Source organism: Lycorma delicatula, chromosome 5, assembly GCF_047948215.1.
Source record: "Lycorma delicatula isolate Av1 chromosome 5, ASM4794821v1, whole genome shotgun sequence".
Taxonomy (NCBI): Eukaryota; Metazoa; Arthropoda; class Insecta; order Hemiptera; family Fulgoridae; genus Lycorma; species Lycorma delicatula.
In genome coordinates, this window is record NC_134459.1 from 19724638 (window position 1) to 19741607 (window position 16970).

The 16970-nt window shown below is 29.7% G+C and overlaps 1 protein-coding gene across 4 annotated transcripts in view; it reads left to right on the top strand.

Annotated features, from left to right (window-relative positions):
• The window catches only part of LOC142324784 (nuclear exosome regulator NRDE2), a 53120-nt gene that overhangs the window by 10906 nt on the left and 25244 nt on the right, over window positions 1–16970 (top strand). For all 4 annotated transcript variants that reach the window (XR_012756392.1, XM_075365773.1, XM_075365775.1 and 1 more), the window contains exons 4-8: window positions 1881–2023; window positions 3518–3648; window positions 7357–7530; window positions 12790–13009; window positions 14716–14874. Coding sequence is in view for 3 of the 4 variants with exons in the window: in XM_075365773.1 (XP_075221888.1) it covers window positions 1881–2023; window positions 3518–3648; window positions 7357–7530; window positions 12790–13009; window positions 14716–14874 (827 nt within the window). In the remaining variant the exon portion in view is untranslated. The remainder of the gene's footprint in view (window positions 1–1880; window positions 2024–3517; window positions 3649–7356; window positions 7531–12789; window positions 13010–14715; window positions 14875–16970) is intronic.

The following is a 16970-nucleotide window of genomic DNA, read 5'->3' on the forward strand; positions in this document are numbered from 1 at the left end:
GAGGAGGATAATATGACTCAGGTTTGGAGGTCTACTTTTCTTTTAACATGTTGACAGAAACATTTTTAATATATATTTTTTGGCATTTTCTTTCATTCTGATATCTTGGATTATCCCTTGGAGAAGCTAAATAGAAGAGAACATTAAGGAGATACCAGGTTTTTTTTTTTAATGTATAGAATTTTATATTCAATGAAGACATTTAAAATTTTAAATTCTTTTACCTTGATAACTTTATAAGTAATATAATCAAAAACTGAGATATGATCATCTACCAGTCAGTTTTTCTTAAAATATATATTTTTTACTTTCCAAACATGTAAAAAATATTTTTCTTTACAAAATTATCTGTATTACTCTACTTTTTAAGAAAAAAGTAAAAACACAAATATTCTTAAAAGATTTTTTTATCCCATTTCTATTTTTATTTATTTATTGATCTCATAAAATTACTCGTACAAAAATGATACCTTATATCTTGTGCTGTATATATATATATATATATATATATATATAAAAGATTTAATATATAATGAAGATTACATAGTAATATATAAACAAAGAAATATGCAAATAATCTGCACAAAATATTTACCACTTAACAATCTATTTATTGAATTAGCTACCTCAAAGGGAAAACCCCGCAGCTGAGGTTATCATCAGTTTATAAAAAACTGTGAATAACGCTCCATAGTTTAAAAATTTAGCCAGTAGATATGTTGCTTTATTACTAATCACACCGTATAAAATTGTAATTGAATTCACTTATTTATTTATTATAAAAAAAAAAAAAACAGTTACTTTTGTTAAAAAACAAGAAAAAGAAAACAACTCATTCACACTTAAGTTTGAAGAAAGATTTCAATATCAACAAACTTAAGCAGTTGTTCTTGCATAATTTCGTATGTACAAATAATGCAGAAATTTTTTCATTTTTTTACTCTCCTTAATAATTTGTAGCAGTTCTGTTACAGCTCTTATGAGTAAAATAACAGAAATTCCATTTAAACATTTCAGTTCTGGGTTTAGTAAAGGATAATTTTTTTGCTTTTCAAAATATTGTTGGAACTATAAATTAATGAATGCCTAAGAGTAATGCTTTAAGTTTGCAAAATAAACAGAAAGTATTTTATAAGTGCTGCATATTACTTATTAAATGAATGATCTTATTTTGTATGTTACTTATTGACTTAATTTTACTTTAATAAGTTCTATCTCAATAAGAAATTCTATATTATAACCTAGAATGGATCGATGAACATAAATTAATTTCAGAGCAAATAGAATTAAATAAAATAAAACAAGTTTGTTGTTTTGTATTTTTCATATTTTTATCAGTTGGATCTTTATTTAAAATTAGAGGCTTGAATGATTTAATGTTCCTTTATCTCATTTCTGACTGCTTTTATAAAAGGAAGCACTAGGAATGAATTAATTCCTTATTAATTAATAATTTTGAAAATGGGTTTCTTTTGGAAAATGTTTGGAAAAAAATTGAAATAAAAATGAATAGTAGCTATACTCATTTGTTTATTGTTGGTATGGTATTTATGTAAAGCATGCAGTAGTGTTTAAATGAAAAAAAAATACTGTTTTGAAGTGTTTTTTCTATATTTTCAGAGATGAATAATCACTACACAATGTGCGAAATGGAATTAAGTTTCTTTTTTATGTTTGTTTTGATGTATTTGCTGTGTGTTTAGGATAATTTAGTAACAGAATTCTAATTTTCAGAAATGAAGGGTTTTGATTTAAATCCATTAAAAATTATAATCAAATATATTTTAGATTTCAGTCATTGAAAAAATAAACTATTAGTAGGTAGGGTGCAGTATTAGTATTATCATTGATTTGTAATTATTATTTTTAATTTTTTGTAGGTATAACAATCCTAAAAGAAAATTATGTGTGTTAAAAGATAATTGTAAGAAGGTATCCAAATCCAAAAGTTATCGTTATTATACATTTGATTTTAAAGGTATTGGTGCGTTAGATGTAAAGGAAGATGATTCATTTGTGGAAGGTAATTTGTGTTTTTTTTTTTTACTAGTATAAATTGAAATATCACTATTATTTCTTTTTAAAATCTTTGTTAAGATTTGTCTCTTAACATTGTATGTTTATTGGTTACATCTTTTTCACTGTTAGAGTAAGAGTTAATTTATAAATTTGAAAAAGAATTTAGATGCACTGTTAATTTTCTTACACATAAGAGGTGTGATTGGAAAGTTTTAAGACTGGGCTTGTAATTTCATAAAGGCAGTTCTTAAAGGCTATTGTGATGGATCTCCTTCAAAGTGAAGATCTCCCCTTCTGACTGAACACTCCGATTCCAACAGTGTTCCCACTTTTGAAGCATTCCTGTAAATTTTCTTTCTTAAGGGTGTTTAGAACCATCCCTATTAGCCTGGATGTTTTCAGTCGAGTCAAATCGGTTCCCTTTCAGTGGAAATTTGAATTTAGGAAACTGATAGAAGTTGGCAGATACTAAGTGAAGGAATAGGGGGTTGCATAAACACAGGAATTTGAAATTTGCCCAAAAATACCACGATCGAGAACGCAGATGAGCCAGTGCATTATCATGATGTAGGATCCAATTCTTGTCTTGCGCAAGAGTGCAGGCTGTTTGTTCCACACATTTTCACGCACACACTGAAGGACAGTGTAGTATTCCTAGTTGACTGTCTGCCCCTAGGGGCAAATTCATGGTGTACATTCCAAGAAAACCACCAACATTGTCTTCATATTTGACCGACTTTGTTGTGCTTTTTTCGATCGTGGTGAACTTTGGACTCTTTATCTGGAATGATTGTACCTTTATTTCTGAGTCATACCCATAATCCCATGATTTGTCGCTTTTAATTACTCTAATTAAGCAAATCTGGGTCACTTTTGGCCTGATAATCAGTTCTTGGAACACTTCAAGTCGGTGTTGTTTCTGATGATCTGAAAACAATTTTGGATTGAATTTCGTGGACAATCGACACACGTTCAAATCTTCAGTAAAAATTGACTGAACTATGTAGAAACGTTAATTCATTGTATGTCTATGGTAAGAGTGCACTAATCATGAAATTCCACAATGTTTTCATTGGTTTTTGGAGTGGAAGGTTGGTTAGACAGAGAGTCGTCTTTGACTGATTTGCAGCCGTCTTTGAATCTGTTGAACCAGATAAAAGCATTTGACCGGCTCAGACATTTATCCTCAAAAGCTGTTTTTAAGAGTTCGTAAGTCTCTGAAGTTGATTTCCCACTGTTCCCAGTTTGAACAAGTTTTTATAAACTTGTTCTGTTTTTTCATCTGTTTGGCAAAATTATTTTGTTGCCTAGAACCGAAAACCCATCTTCACTCACCAGGATGCCACTCTCTCTGAACAAAGTTATCACTGAGGGATATTTCTAGAACAAAACAGCCTTCCCTTTCACACCTTCAAGTGAACTTATTCTCCTTCTGTTGAGTAGTGGTGGCACCTATCTTAAAACTTTCCAGTCACCCTGTATTTTATGTTTGTTGCAGAATCTACTACTGCTAAAGATGTTGGTGTAAATTGTGAGAAAGAGATAACTGAAAAAACACGTCACTTCAATGAAAAATTAGAGAATGAGCCAGATAATGTGAAACTGTGGCTTGAATATGTTAAATTTCAAGTAATTATATCTCATTTTAACCATTAATTTATTGTTTAGTTACTTAAATTTGTTTACTAGCAAGTTTATTTTGTATATTGCTTTTAAATAATACTTGAACATCTTGCTTTACCACCCTAATGTCAGAACTACACCCATGCAACTGTTACTAACTTTATTTCATGTGAATTGTATCGAAGTATGCAGAATGATTAAGAGTTTTGTTAGAGTAATTTTTTTAATGGTTACATAATAAATATTTTTTCCCAATATTTTAAAAGTTTATATAATTTCTATATTAATGAATAGTGTAAATTTTATGTGTATACTTTCATCTATTACTTTAATTTAGAACATACTTTTGAAGTTGATTAACCTTTTGAGATTAATTGTACATTTTCAAAATTAAGGGGGAAAAATACAAACTTTTTTTTTGGGGGGGGCTATTAGGAGTTGAAATGTGCTATCACTTGAGCAGAGAAAATTTTTGTATGAAAATCTTTATTTCTATTCAAAGAATGTGTTGATTTTGGTAAAAATTGTTATATTTGTATTTTATATTTTAGAATTAATAGAACCATTCAACCTTCAATGTCCCCATATACTTTAGTGGCTTGAAAAGTCACATTGACAGGGGTTATCAAAGATTGAATTGTATCCATCAGTACTTTTCGCACAATTACCAGTGGTATCATCTTAAAATTGAATAAAAAGAGTATCTGGCTTCTCTCCATCATCTAAATTGTCTCTCCTAAGAGCTGGCCATTTAAATTTAATAACAATGCCTGTAGCTGTGTTTACAAGCCTGTCACTGACAGATATGTTGCAATATGTCTCATGAAACATTACTCATGATTTTAATTCTAGATATTTTTATTTTTAATGCATGCTACTTTTATTGCATCAAGCTGTTCTTACTGCGTGTAAAAGATTCCATGCAGAATCTGTTATAAAATGGGTGTATTTGGCTTTTTCTATACGATTGCTAATTTTTGCTTTAATGCCTCTGGAATGTCATCAGAAATGATTATTTCATTATGCGCCAGTTGAAAATGATGTGCTTAAATTTTTATTAAACAAAATGTAAAAAAGTCCAAAAAATTCCCATTTTTTTTTTTCTCCTATTTCTCTAGATAACTCAATAACTGTTCATGATTGAGAAAGAAAAAAGTTTTGTTATTAAATTTTATACCCAATATCATTGGTTGCAAATTGAAAAATAGGTTATTGATGCAAAAATAGCAATAACTGTCAAAAAAATGAAAACAAAAACAAGATTTTTTGGGAATGTTTTTTGAGTACTTATACATAGAACCTTCAGATTTTGCCTCAAAAAACATTTGATATGATAAAGCAACACGCCAAATTTCAACAAAATTGATCCAACAGTTTTTGCACAATAATTTTGCAATCCAGATTTTAAAAATAATGTGATTTTTCCAAATTGTGTAGAGCCTGAAATAAAGTTTCTAAATACTTGAACATTTAATCACATATAAAAGAGTACTCAAACTTTCAAATGCATTTTGAAAAATTTAATTTGGTTAATTAGGAGAGTCTTGGGAATTTTTCAAACATACTTGCAATTTTTTTGTTTTTAAACAAAGTATATATCTTCATGAATTTTTATCTAAATTTATTTTAAAAAGCACAGCTTAAAAATACTCAGAAAGGTGTGTGTAGACTCAACTATGTTGTGTGTAACATTTAATAAAAAAACTTTTTTCTCCCTATCTTTTCTCTAAAAAAACACATTTATCGAGTTATCTAGGGAAATAAGAGAAAAAAATGGATAGTTTTGTTTATTATATACATTTAGTTTAATAATAATTTAAGCAAACCTTTTTCAACTGGTACATAACAAAATTATCATTTCTGATGATATTCCAGAGGCATTAAAGCAAAAATTAGCGATCATATAGAAAAAGTATAACCCAAAACAGATACTGCCTGGACTACCACCACAATTGTTGAAGCCAGTTGAAATTACAACATTTGATGGTTTTCTTCCATATGTTGTGGCTTCTTGAGATTTGTCAGTTACAGCAATATTATTCATTTGACAAGTAGTGTATAAAATTTCTGTCATTATTAAGCAACTTCAGAAAGGAGGTATAGTCAACCCATAATATATATATATATGCTGCAAGAAGGAAAGTATGTAATCATTCAAAAAATGGGATATGGGTTTTTTTGTATTTTTTGATAATTCATGACCCAGGAATGCCAAAAAAACAAGAAAAAAGGAGTAAATTTGTACATGTGTTGGCTTGTTTGAAGCTTAATAAAAATCGTTTTTTATGAAATTTGGCTTAGAAACTTTTGTATATGGGGCAGTTTGTTGGTAGAATTTTAGGGTCAATATCTCCAGGGGGTTGGGGTTTTTCAGGAGTCAAATTACTCAAACTGTTGCAACCATAACCCTACTTTATATTAGGCTTAATTCATGTGTACATGCTTATCTTACCATTTAAAAAAAAATTGTTCCCCAAATTCCCAAAATTGAAAAAAGCTATCTTTTTACTTATTGTATTTTTAAGCAATTTTTTTTATATCTTCCTAGGCATAATAGTAGTAGTGAAAACAACCACAAAAAAATTTTTGGGGGCAGTATTGGGGGTTCGGGAGCCGATGAAAGTTTAAAAATATTGATCTTTTTTAAACTTTTTGGGTTTATTTAAATGTTTAATAATATTACAAAAAATGTTCATTATAATTCATCCCCCACCCCCAAAAAAGAGATCTTGGGCAACTATTTATTGGTTGCACATTTTTTAATGGAATATTTTTAGTTTCTTTCATTTAACATTGTAAATGTAGAAAAATCAAAACAATTTCTTGGAAGGTGATTTTGGAGATGGGGAAGCAGAAAAAAATATCAATTTTTTTAATTATTAAAACTTTTTGTGGTTTATTTAAACATTATTGATAATTTTACAATAAAACGGTATCTCTTTTAATATACAATTACTTTTCCACTATATAAAAATAAATAAGCATTCCCAAAAAGCATTACAACTTTGTTATAAGCTTTTTTAAACAACAGATGAGTTGCTGGTGGTGGTGGTCCTGTTCCATTGCTTAATTGTATAAAACCAGTGGAAAGAAAGTAATCCTGTTTTACTGTTTGGTTTTTACAAACCAAAATCCAATCCTGTCTTGTTTTAAGAGATTGTTCTTTCTTTCTTATGAGCAGTCCATTTTGTAGAGCTGCCCATATTTTAACTTCAGTGATGTTATAAAACTAAGAAAGTAAACTAAAAACTTCTTTTTTTTTAAATTGAACCGACCCCAAAAGAAAATGAAAAAAGAATTTTACAGAAAAGGAAAATGTCATTTTTCCACTACAATTTGAAACTTATTTTTTGAATTCAGCGCCAAATTTTTAATAAATAATAATGAAAATAGTAATAATTAAGACTACATGAGATACGGATAACAAAATTGCAAGTGCATGAAATACAGATTGTAAAATTTGGTTGAATTTGCTACTGGGTTTAAAAAAAGTTTCAAAGATTTTATTGAGGGTGTAGTGGAAATTTTCTTTTTAGGGGGTGAGTATAATTTTTAATTATTTTTTGGAGTTTGTTCAATTTTTTAAAATAAAGTGTTTATTTCATTTATTTATGTTTACATATTATTTTAAATGATATTTCCAGATTTTATTATATAGATGTTATTGTTTATTAAGTAGTATATAATGTTTCTTTTTACTTACAATTTTTATAGAATATTGTTTGCAAGTTTGAACAAACGCATAGCAGTTCCAAAAGCATTATTCAGAAACTTATTGCTGAAAAGAAGCTTTCTATTTTAGAAAAAGCAATTTCATTAAATCCACTATGTGAAGAATTGTTAAATGAGAAATTTCATCTTGCTGAAATTGTATATCCTCCAGAAAAGGTATTTATTATCCATTTATTTGTTTCTTATACATATGAGGTGCAGTTCAGAAGTAAGGGCTGGTCAGTAACAAAATGAGAAGAAAAAATTAAAGGATTATTAATGGTTTCAAATACTTACACATTTACTGTAACTTTTCTACATAATCATCATTTTGTTCCAAACACTTTTGATACTGAGAAACAAGCGTCTTCAAACCCGCTGCATAAAATTCCATTACCTGGGATTGTAGCCTTTTGCACCAAGATTTTCAGCTCTTCATTTTCCTCAAATCATTGAGATGCAAGCCAGTTTTTGAGGTGTAGGAAGATGGTAAGAGATGGTATTTACTGGGTGTGACATCAAGACTGTCATGGGGATAATCGAAAATTTCCAATTGAATTTTTGAATTGTTTCTGTTGTCCATGTAGCCTGTGTTGACATGCATTTATCATGAAGTAGAGCAGTTCCTGATCTCATCATTCTCCATTGTTGGTTTTGAATTGTGCAACACAGTTTAGAAAGTATTTCACAGTTGACTTATGATGTAATGGATGTTCCAGATTTCATAAAATCAATCAAAAGCACGCCTTTTTGGTTTCAGAATACAATTATCATGTATTTCCTTCGAGACATGGCTTGTTTGAATTTTTTTTGGTTTAGGCCACTGCATGTATTGTTGTTTCATCTCAGTATTGACATGAAATACAGGTTTTGTCAGCAGTGATGATATGGAAAAAATTCATCTCTCTTGTGGTTAAAGTGGTCGAGAAAAGCACGTGTAGATGTCATCCTGTGATCTTTGTGAGCACTTGTCAAAGTTTTTGGCACCCATCATGCACCCAGTTTACTACAATAGTCTAGGGTGTTAATCACAATTCCCAACAATGTTATCTTTGAAACTTCTGGAAATTTTAGAGAAAGATTGGTAATCTTAAAGTGACCACTTTCTCTCACTTTTGCATTCATACATTCAACAAGATTATCAGTCTGGATGTTAGGCTGCCACTTCTCTGTTCCTCACAAACACCCTTCATTGAACAGCCTTCCTTAAACTCATGACACCATTACCTCATTTCACATTTCCTTCACTCATTAAGGTAGGCCCATATGTTCACAAAGTTGACGGTGATTTTTAGCAGCATTATGTCCTCTTGCATTTAGAAATCTAACTGATCGCATTTCACAATCAGCAGGATTTATTATTATTGCACTCATTTTAACATACTGCCCAACAAAGGCAAAAAACCATGAACTGATAGCAGTGTGGCACTGCCCATATGCCCAACAGACCACTTAAAGCTACTGCACATGTGCGAACCAGTCAGTGTTGCCTACTGCTATTATTAACTCATCAACCTGTAGTTTTAAACTGCACCTCATATGTATAAGCTTTCTAAACGGAATAATTAAATGATAATCAAATCATTTCAGTTATAATTTGATGTTGAAGTTTAAAATGTGTTTTCTACTGCCTTACAGTCAGTGCCTATATTTTAACCCTAGAATGGAATGCCATTGTGATTTTTTACTGCTAATTGTATTTCTGTTTGTGTTTTTGTAGTGGCTGTACTGTGCATCACAGCCAACTCGCCTCCCCGTGGGAGGCACACTACACTGTAAAAACCGATTGACAAAAATTGTATTTGCTCACAGCAACCCCGTTTCGTATATTTCACAGTGGGATACCAGTAACATAACTTTAATAAAAGGAGTGTTTCATGAGTTTTATGACTGCTTACCAATAATATAACGTTTATATAAAATATTATGTACAGTTTGTTTTTTCGTAGTTAGTGTGGAAAACATTAATAGTACATTAGAAGAAGTTCAAATAGACATTATTTTTGTTTTAGAAAACATAAAATGAAATCAGTTTTTTTTTAAATTCTGCCTTTCACAATTATGTTCACTTGAAACAGAGTCATTTTTTATGACAAAAGTGATATTGATGAGGGTAGTGAGGAAGAAGATGACATTTTTGATTATTCCAGAACTGATGATTACAAGCCATTATGCAGATATATTTCTTTTGATGACTATGAAATTTACCCTGCAAAGAAAAAGTATCAAGGCAGGTTTCAGTTATCACTTATCAAGAAAGTAGGCTGTTCAGTATTATACCAATCCCTTTTACTAGACTTTCAGACATTCTGTCTATATCAAACCAGGCAACTTAATAGGTTTTGGAACATCTATAAGGTTAAACATTTATAAATATTAAATCAGAAAAGGTAACTAAACCTTGTAAAAGTCGTATTTCCAAAAGTCAAGGTAAGATTCTTAAACCTAAAGGAAAAGCTAAAGAGATTCAGGAATTTGAACCAGGAGATAAACCACCTTGAGCCCTTGATCTTGCTGATTCTATTGCATCTGTTGGTGTACCTACTCATGCTGATTGCTCAGCTTTAAAAATTTCTCATTTCCTACAACTTCTCCTGCTTCTGCTGGTAGTTATGTTTCTATCAGCAAATCCACTTCAGCAAATGGCATGTGTATTCCTCGGATTGTAAAATATAAAAATGGATATCCTGGATGAAAGAAACTCCTTCCAGTACTGAGGTGTGACAAGGAATAGCATCCGTATAGGTCAATGTCCAAAAAGAAACACTAACTTTATAGTCACCTTTTCAGTCATTTCATTTGTATTTGTCTGAAGGCATTATAAATAAAATTGTAACCCACACAAATGTTGAAATAGTAAATAAACAGAGTAGTTAAACCTCTGCAATTTTTAGTTGTTCCAACTAACTCTTTTGAAATTAGGGCATTATACTTTTTAGTACTGTTTACAAAGACAGTCACTTAAACACAACAGAAATGTTTGACACTACAATAAGTGGTCTTTTGTACAAAGCAGATTTCCAAGAAACCCTTGAAATACAGGATTAAGATATGTGATGTTGGGTCTAAATATATGCTAATTGCATTGGTCAAGTAAGTGAAGGTTGAGAAAACTGTGCTACAGGAGTACTTCCAGAGTTCAAAGGTGATTTTTAGTGTTTGGTGATCTTTCAAGTTCTGTGGTAGTGTTTATCTTGCAGATGAAGTGTTTTTTATTAATCGCACAAGGTTCAGAACATTTTCTGTACAATAGGATTTTTAATTATAGTATTTTTTCACTTCTACTTTTTCTTAGTGGTTAGTACAGGTTAATAAGGTCTGCCAGAATAGGTGGTTGCTTGGTTGGCGGGAGTTTACCAACAGCTGTTTGGTTTTCTATGTAATACCTGGTGGCTAAGTTAATCCAAACAATTTTTGATTTTTTCTAAGTCGGTAGTATTTATAAGGAGGAAAACTCCCTTTAGGGGGTATATTCTTATTCCTAAGATCAAAAATAAGGACATGAGCAGACGGGGATGCTCTCACCCATGGAAACAGCGGAACAAGGTCCTTCTCGGACCGTGGACAAGCCCCTGGCAAAACCAGGTAAAAAATGAATTCTTTTTTCTCCTTCCTCGTTCCAAAGATGCCTCTTATGATTTGTCTTTCTAACACTTGACTGTAGAAATTGTCTACTTTTTCCCAATATTCTTCTATTTTTTGCCTTTCATTTTTCTTTTGATTTTTATCATTTGTTGGTGCATGAACATTTAGAATAGTGTAGATTTTATTGGTAGACCCAAAAATCAATGCTATCATCTATATAAGTGTAAATCTATGAATATAAATCCATTTCCAAAAATTGGTGTTCCTGAAAGTATCACCTTGCTAGTGGATTTACTTACAGGTAAATCCACTTGTATATTCTATACCCATTTGATTCAAGTGGATCATTGTCTGTGAATCTTGTTTTCTATATTGCAGTGATCATTATATTCTTCTTCTCAAGAAAGTTTTTTATAGATTAAGCTTTTCCTCTTTCAGCAGTGAATGGACGCTCAGAATGGCAATGTAGTTAATCTTTCTGAATTTAATTTTATTTGATGTTATTAGTTTTTTGCTAGTGTTGTGTGTTAATGTATTTTCAGAGTTGTTTGATTCAACTTTTCATACTTCATGGTATGCACCCCCAAAAATCCAAATGTGCACTTTGCATTGATGTGTCACCATCAATGGAGGATTGGATTCCTCTTTGGGTAAATCTCTTACACAAAGTACTTTCCATAATTGATTATATTGCACTTGTTTGGCTGGATGGTTGGTCTTCCAACTATCCAAGATACACTCTTACAGTATAAGGTAAGAGGTTTTATAATAATAAGATAATTTTCTATTCAAGAGTTTTCATACAAGTCTTTAAGGGTAATTAAAAATATTGAGACTTTTCTATTTATGTGTAATTCAATTTTATTAATTATTTGTAAACAGTACATTGTAATTTTTTTTTATTACTTAAAATGCTGACTCAAAAAATTGATTAGTGTAGTTTGTCTCTAATATTTTTTATAATTATTGTTTTTATTATTTGCTTTTATTATTTTTATTAACTTCATAATTATTTTTCTATGAGATCCTTTTCTTTTACTTAAATGTGTGTTTTATTATATATTTTATTTATATGTTTTTTCTGCAAACTTTATCAGTGCTTTTTCTTTGACTAACTTATTTTAGTTTTTAAATGAAATGTATTTTGATATATGCATAATATCATCATTTGTTATGTTATTTTTTTGCATCATAATATTTCTTAGAAATGCATTAATCAAAATTTGTTTTATTACTGTGTAAAAGTTACAAAATAAAATTACTGAACATATTGCTGAATAAATATAGGTTATAAGTTTAACAATAATAATTTCAGAAGAATTGTGTAAGTAAATGTCATGCTCTAGACCTTTATGTAAGGAAGGTGATACTATAACTGGTGGAACTGCTGTTTTTATTATGGAACTTTTTTACGTGGCAAATTTTCTGTTGTGATCCAACAGAGGTTAGACCCAATCCACTTCTCTTAAAATTTAAACTGATGTACCTATTGTTTGTTTTGGGATTTATTTTTTTTATTCAAATTTAAAAAATAACAAATATGTGTTTTTAAGCTTTATCTCAAACTTGTTTGTCTTTGCTCACTATTAAAGTGTTACTGGTAACATTTTGTAGTAACTGTTAGTATACTGCTAACAGTAGTGCTGCTACTGGTTGTTTACTGCTAAAATTCCTGTACGCTAGGCATCTTAATATGTAATTTGTGTTCCTGTTAGACATATACGCTATATGAGTAAGAAAGATTTAGAAAATAATTTTTAGTTTTTGGATTCTACGTAAACAAATACACATGCACACTAACTATTTATATAATAGTGAAGATTACTTTTGTGTTTATTATTTTTTTTGTAGTTACTTGCTGAGGCATTAGAACTGGTAAATAAAGACAAAACCAACTTAACGTTGACACGTGCCGTCATAAGATGTACACAGTTCAGTTTATCACGATGTACTGTTCCTAGTGTTATAAATGCTTTTGTAGATGCTTTAGAACGTCTTCAACAAGGAAGAATGAGACATTTAAGCAACAAATATAATGAAGGAACAAAAAGTATTTCCAAATTAATGTTAGGTAAATTTATTTTTATGCTAATTAAATTACATTTAAAAAATCTTTTATTTTGGAGGATATCTATAATTTTATCTCTTAATTTTCCCATCTTTCATTCTGTTTCGAGTCTCTGTTGTTCAGAAAACATTGGTAAATTAATTAAATTTTGGTGTTATTAATTTTTGGTGATTTATTTAATGTAGCTTGCCTTCAATCATTTTTTTCATTGTGAGCTCTTAAGCATTTATACATGTTTGTGCCCAGTCAATCATATTGAGATAGTCATGTCACAATTTGAAAAAATCTGTGCCTTAATAGAAGTGATGTTTTCAGTTTATAAAAAAAAAATGACTGATTTTATATTGTAAAATGTCCTTTTTAAGTATCCTCAGACATAAAAAATTTCTTGTAACAAGGAAATATTAACAGGTTTACATATGGATTCCGTTCTTTATTATACCAATCCTCTGATGTAGAGAATATACATTATAGGAAATAAAAATAATAAAATAATGAAAAAATGGATTAGAAAAAAAAATAAAGTGCCACAGGCAGTTTTTTTCTGCCATGAAATTAATACCAACTAACCACAGCCTGTTACCCAAGTTTCCAGGCTTGACTTTTGTATAAGTATTACCACATGTTATTAGAAGATGGAGAAAATAAATTGAGACAGGCTAATTTTAAATGAATCTCCAAGCATAAATACTCTTAAACTGAGAGTATGTTATCTTCTTCATATGATAAGTGTTTCATTGGTAACTAAGATGATTTATGTACAAGTATATCGTTAACCCAAAATACTTTGATATCCTTATTTGTAGCAACTTGTGTAATGCCAAGCTTAGAACCTTTGTATTCTAGACATCTTATCATCCCTCAAATCTATAATGCAATCACTGAGTTGAACCATCGCAACACACAAAGTGAGTTTCTGCTGGATCCCTAGCCAAGAGAGAATTCCAGGGAATAAACGTACAGATTCTGTTGCTAAAGACATGGGTATTCAGCCATTCTTCAACAGTTGTTTTACTATATCCAACTTTATTGATTGTGTAAAACTCATTCTTCGAGAAAAATGGCAAGGTGACTGGACTGGTACCGTGGATAATAAACTCCAACACATCAACGGTACTGTGTTGCTATGGGACATGTGTCATGAAGAAAAGTTTTTTGAGAGGAATTGGTCCTCTGCCGATTGTGGTTAGGACTTACCAGAGCTACTCATGGGTATCTGATGTCAGGAGAAAATGCATCTCCGTATGTACAATGTAACTACAGCTTGACTGTGTACCACATTCTTGAGGATTACATATGTTATGCAATCTTATATTGTAAATTTAAATTACCAAGGAACATTTGCTGCATTGTAGGCAATGATAAGAATGTACTAAATCAGGTATTGTTATTTCTACAAAGTATTAGCATATTCCACCAAATTTAATAATTTCTACAAACCTTTTTTTATTTAAAAAACACTTATCGTTTTAATACAAATATGTAAAATTATCCCAAAGAGTTAAAAAAATAACTTAATGGAATCACTTTTTTATATGTTCATTTCATGTAAAACTAATTCAAAACTAAACTTTTTGAATTTTAGACTTAAACATTTTGAGGCTATATTGTGGCTTATTACAGATGTTTTAGGATTTAAATAAACTACTGTATTTTACTTAGAAACACCGGATTATTTGTTAAATTTAATCTTTTTATTTTTATTTCAGTTTTGTTATTAGAGTGTGGTCTGTTTATGCGTCAAGCTGGATTATGGGAACAGCTTATTGCTTTACTGAAGCAGTACTTAGAAATGAATGTTTCAACTCTTGTTAATGAAGTACAGGAAATTTACAAACTTAATGTTTCAATTAATGAGGAGTTAGTATGTGAGTACATGTAAAATTGCATACAACTAATTAAAAATATGTTATATATTGTCTATTTTGGGGACTCCTTCAAAATTGACTTCTAATTGGTTGTTGCAATAATTACCAACTTCTTTTAATCTTTACAGGCTCAATGCTGATAAGCAGCAATCAATAAAAAAAAGAATAGATCTTAATTATTATTGCTCCCTTAATTGTGAGTGTTGTGTACTTTCTTATATTAGCAGATATATAGTGTCATTGAGATCATCAACAATCATGTTATTATTAGCATAATAACATTTTGAGTAGTGATATAAAGGACTGGTACCATAAATCAGGATTTTGTTGCAGAGATATGTGTAACACGGGAAAAAAGAGTATTACTCATAATTAGCTCATTTAAAAAATTTTGTGAGTAAAAATTATTGCATATATTCTGCACTCAGACTTTCTGAGTGATGCATCATAAAAAACTCAAAGAATGATGAACATAGTTTTGATTTCTACGATTTTCTACAGAAAAATGGATGAATTGCTTTAAGAGTATTTTGATTGGATATTAGAATAAGTGAAGTTCGTGAATGTAGAGTCCATCTTGGAGTCAAAATAGTTGATGCTTACTTACTTACATAACAGCCAAAAACAATTTGAGCAGGTATATCAAACTGAAAATAAAATCTAATTTGTTCTGGGATCACAAAGGAATTTTTCTGGCCAAATTCGTGAAAAAATGTTTAAAATTTATTATGAAACACTTAAGAACCTTTGGACATGCCTCCATTGTATAACAGACAGTGTAAAATGGTCATGAAGAATGTTGTTCTTTTGTATGATTATACAAATTCCCCTCTGAAGCATGTGCAAAAATTTTACTTAAGCAGCGGAAATGAAAGATTCAATCTGCACTTTCTCACAACCCAGACATCGCGCTAAGTGCTACCATCCTTAATCAAGTTCTTACTTAAAGTCAAATCTTTATTTGCTATTAAAGCATTGTAGTTTGTTACAGAGGAGTTGTGTATATTTATAAATAAAATAGTTTACATTATTTACTATAAAAATAAAACAATAAGCGTTTTATATTCTAGTTGTTCATTATCAAGTTCTTTTATCTATTGACTTCAACTTTCTGTTAACCAACAACTACTCCACGAAATAAAATTCAATTCAATTCAATTTATTCAGGTAGTCAAAAGTATCATCATATACCTCCATAAATAGATTAAATCAGTTCTATTTATTTTTAAAAAATGATTGCATCTTCATGCAATTGACCAAGTATTTATGAACTGTAAAAATAGAAGTCCGCTCCTGATTACACTTCAGTTCAGATATTTTTTTTTTTAGATATATATCCAGATTTAATTCAAACATATATTTAAATTCTTTTTTTTTGGACAACTGACAATTATATGAGCTGCCAAATCTTTTTCAAATTTATTATAAATATTACACACCTTGTCTGGATTTATTTAATAATCATTAACATTAAACTTTCATTTTAACTAAAATCATTTTATTAAAATCATTTAAACTTTCATTCATTTAACTAAAATCACTGCCTCTCCTACGGGATTTTCCTTGTACTGCATTGGAGCAACAAACATTTAAATCTTCCAAAAAATTAGGTTATTACTTAATTTATTACAAAGTCATATTCTAACTGTCATATTATATCAAAAGTTAAAGGTTTTATATCAATATTCCCTAAATTTTTTAATCTCTCTATTTTCCAAACTAATATATCTACGTTATTAAATTCACTTACACCCTTATACTCTAAATTCTGATTTAATTGTTGATTATACTTTTATATTTGATCCTCAAAAATATTACCAGTTGATCCTTTCTCAAAATTCTGACTCGGAACCATTTCATCCTTTTTAATTACCTTTGAGATTAAGTATTTTTCCAAGCTATTTTTATTCCTTTATTTCATTTAATGTTTTGTCTCTTTACATTTATTATTATTTTTGCTTTCATCCTTTTTGGGTGAATTTTCTTCACTATCTTATCTTTTAGTTATATTACTGGTGTCATTTTCATCTTCTGTAAGGTATAACCTTTACCATTAACTTATCATTATGAAATCTCATCCTATGGCCAACTCCCTA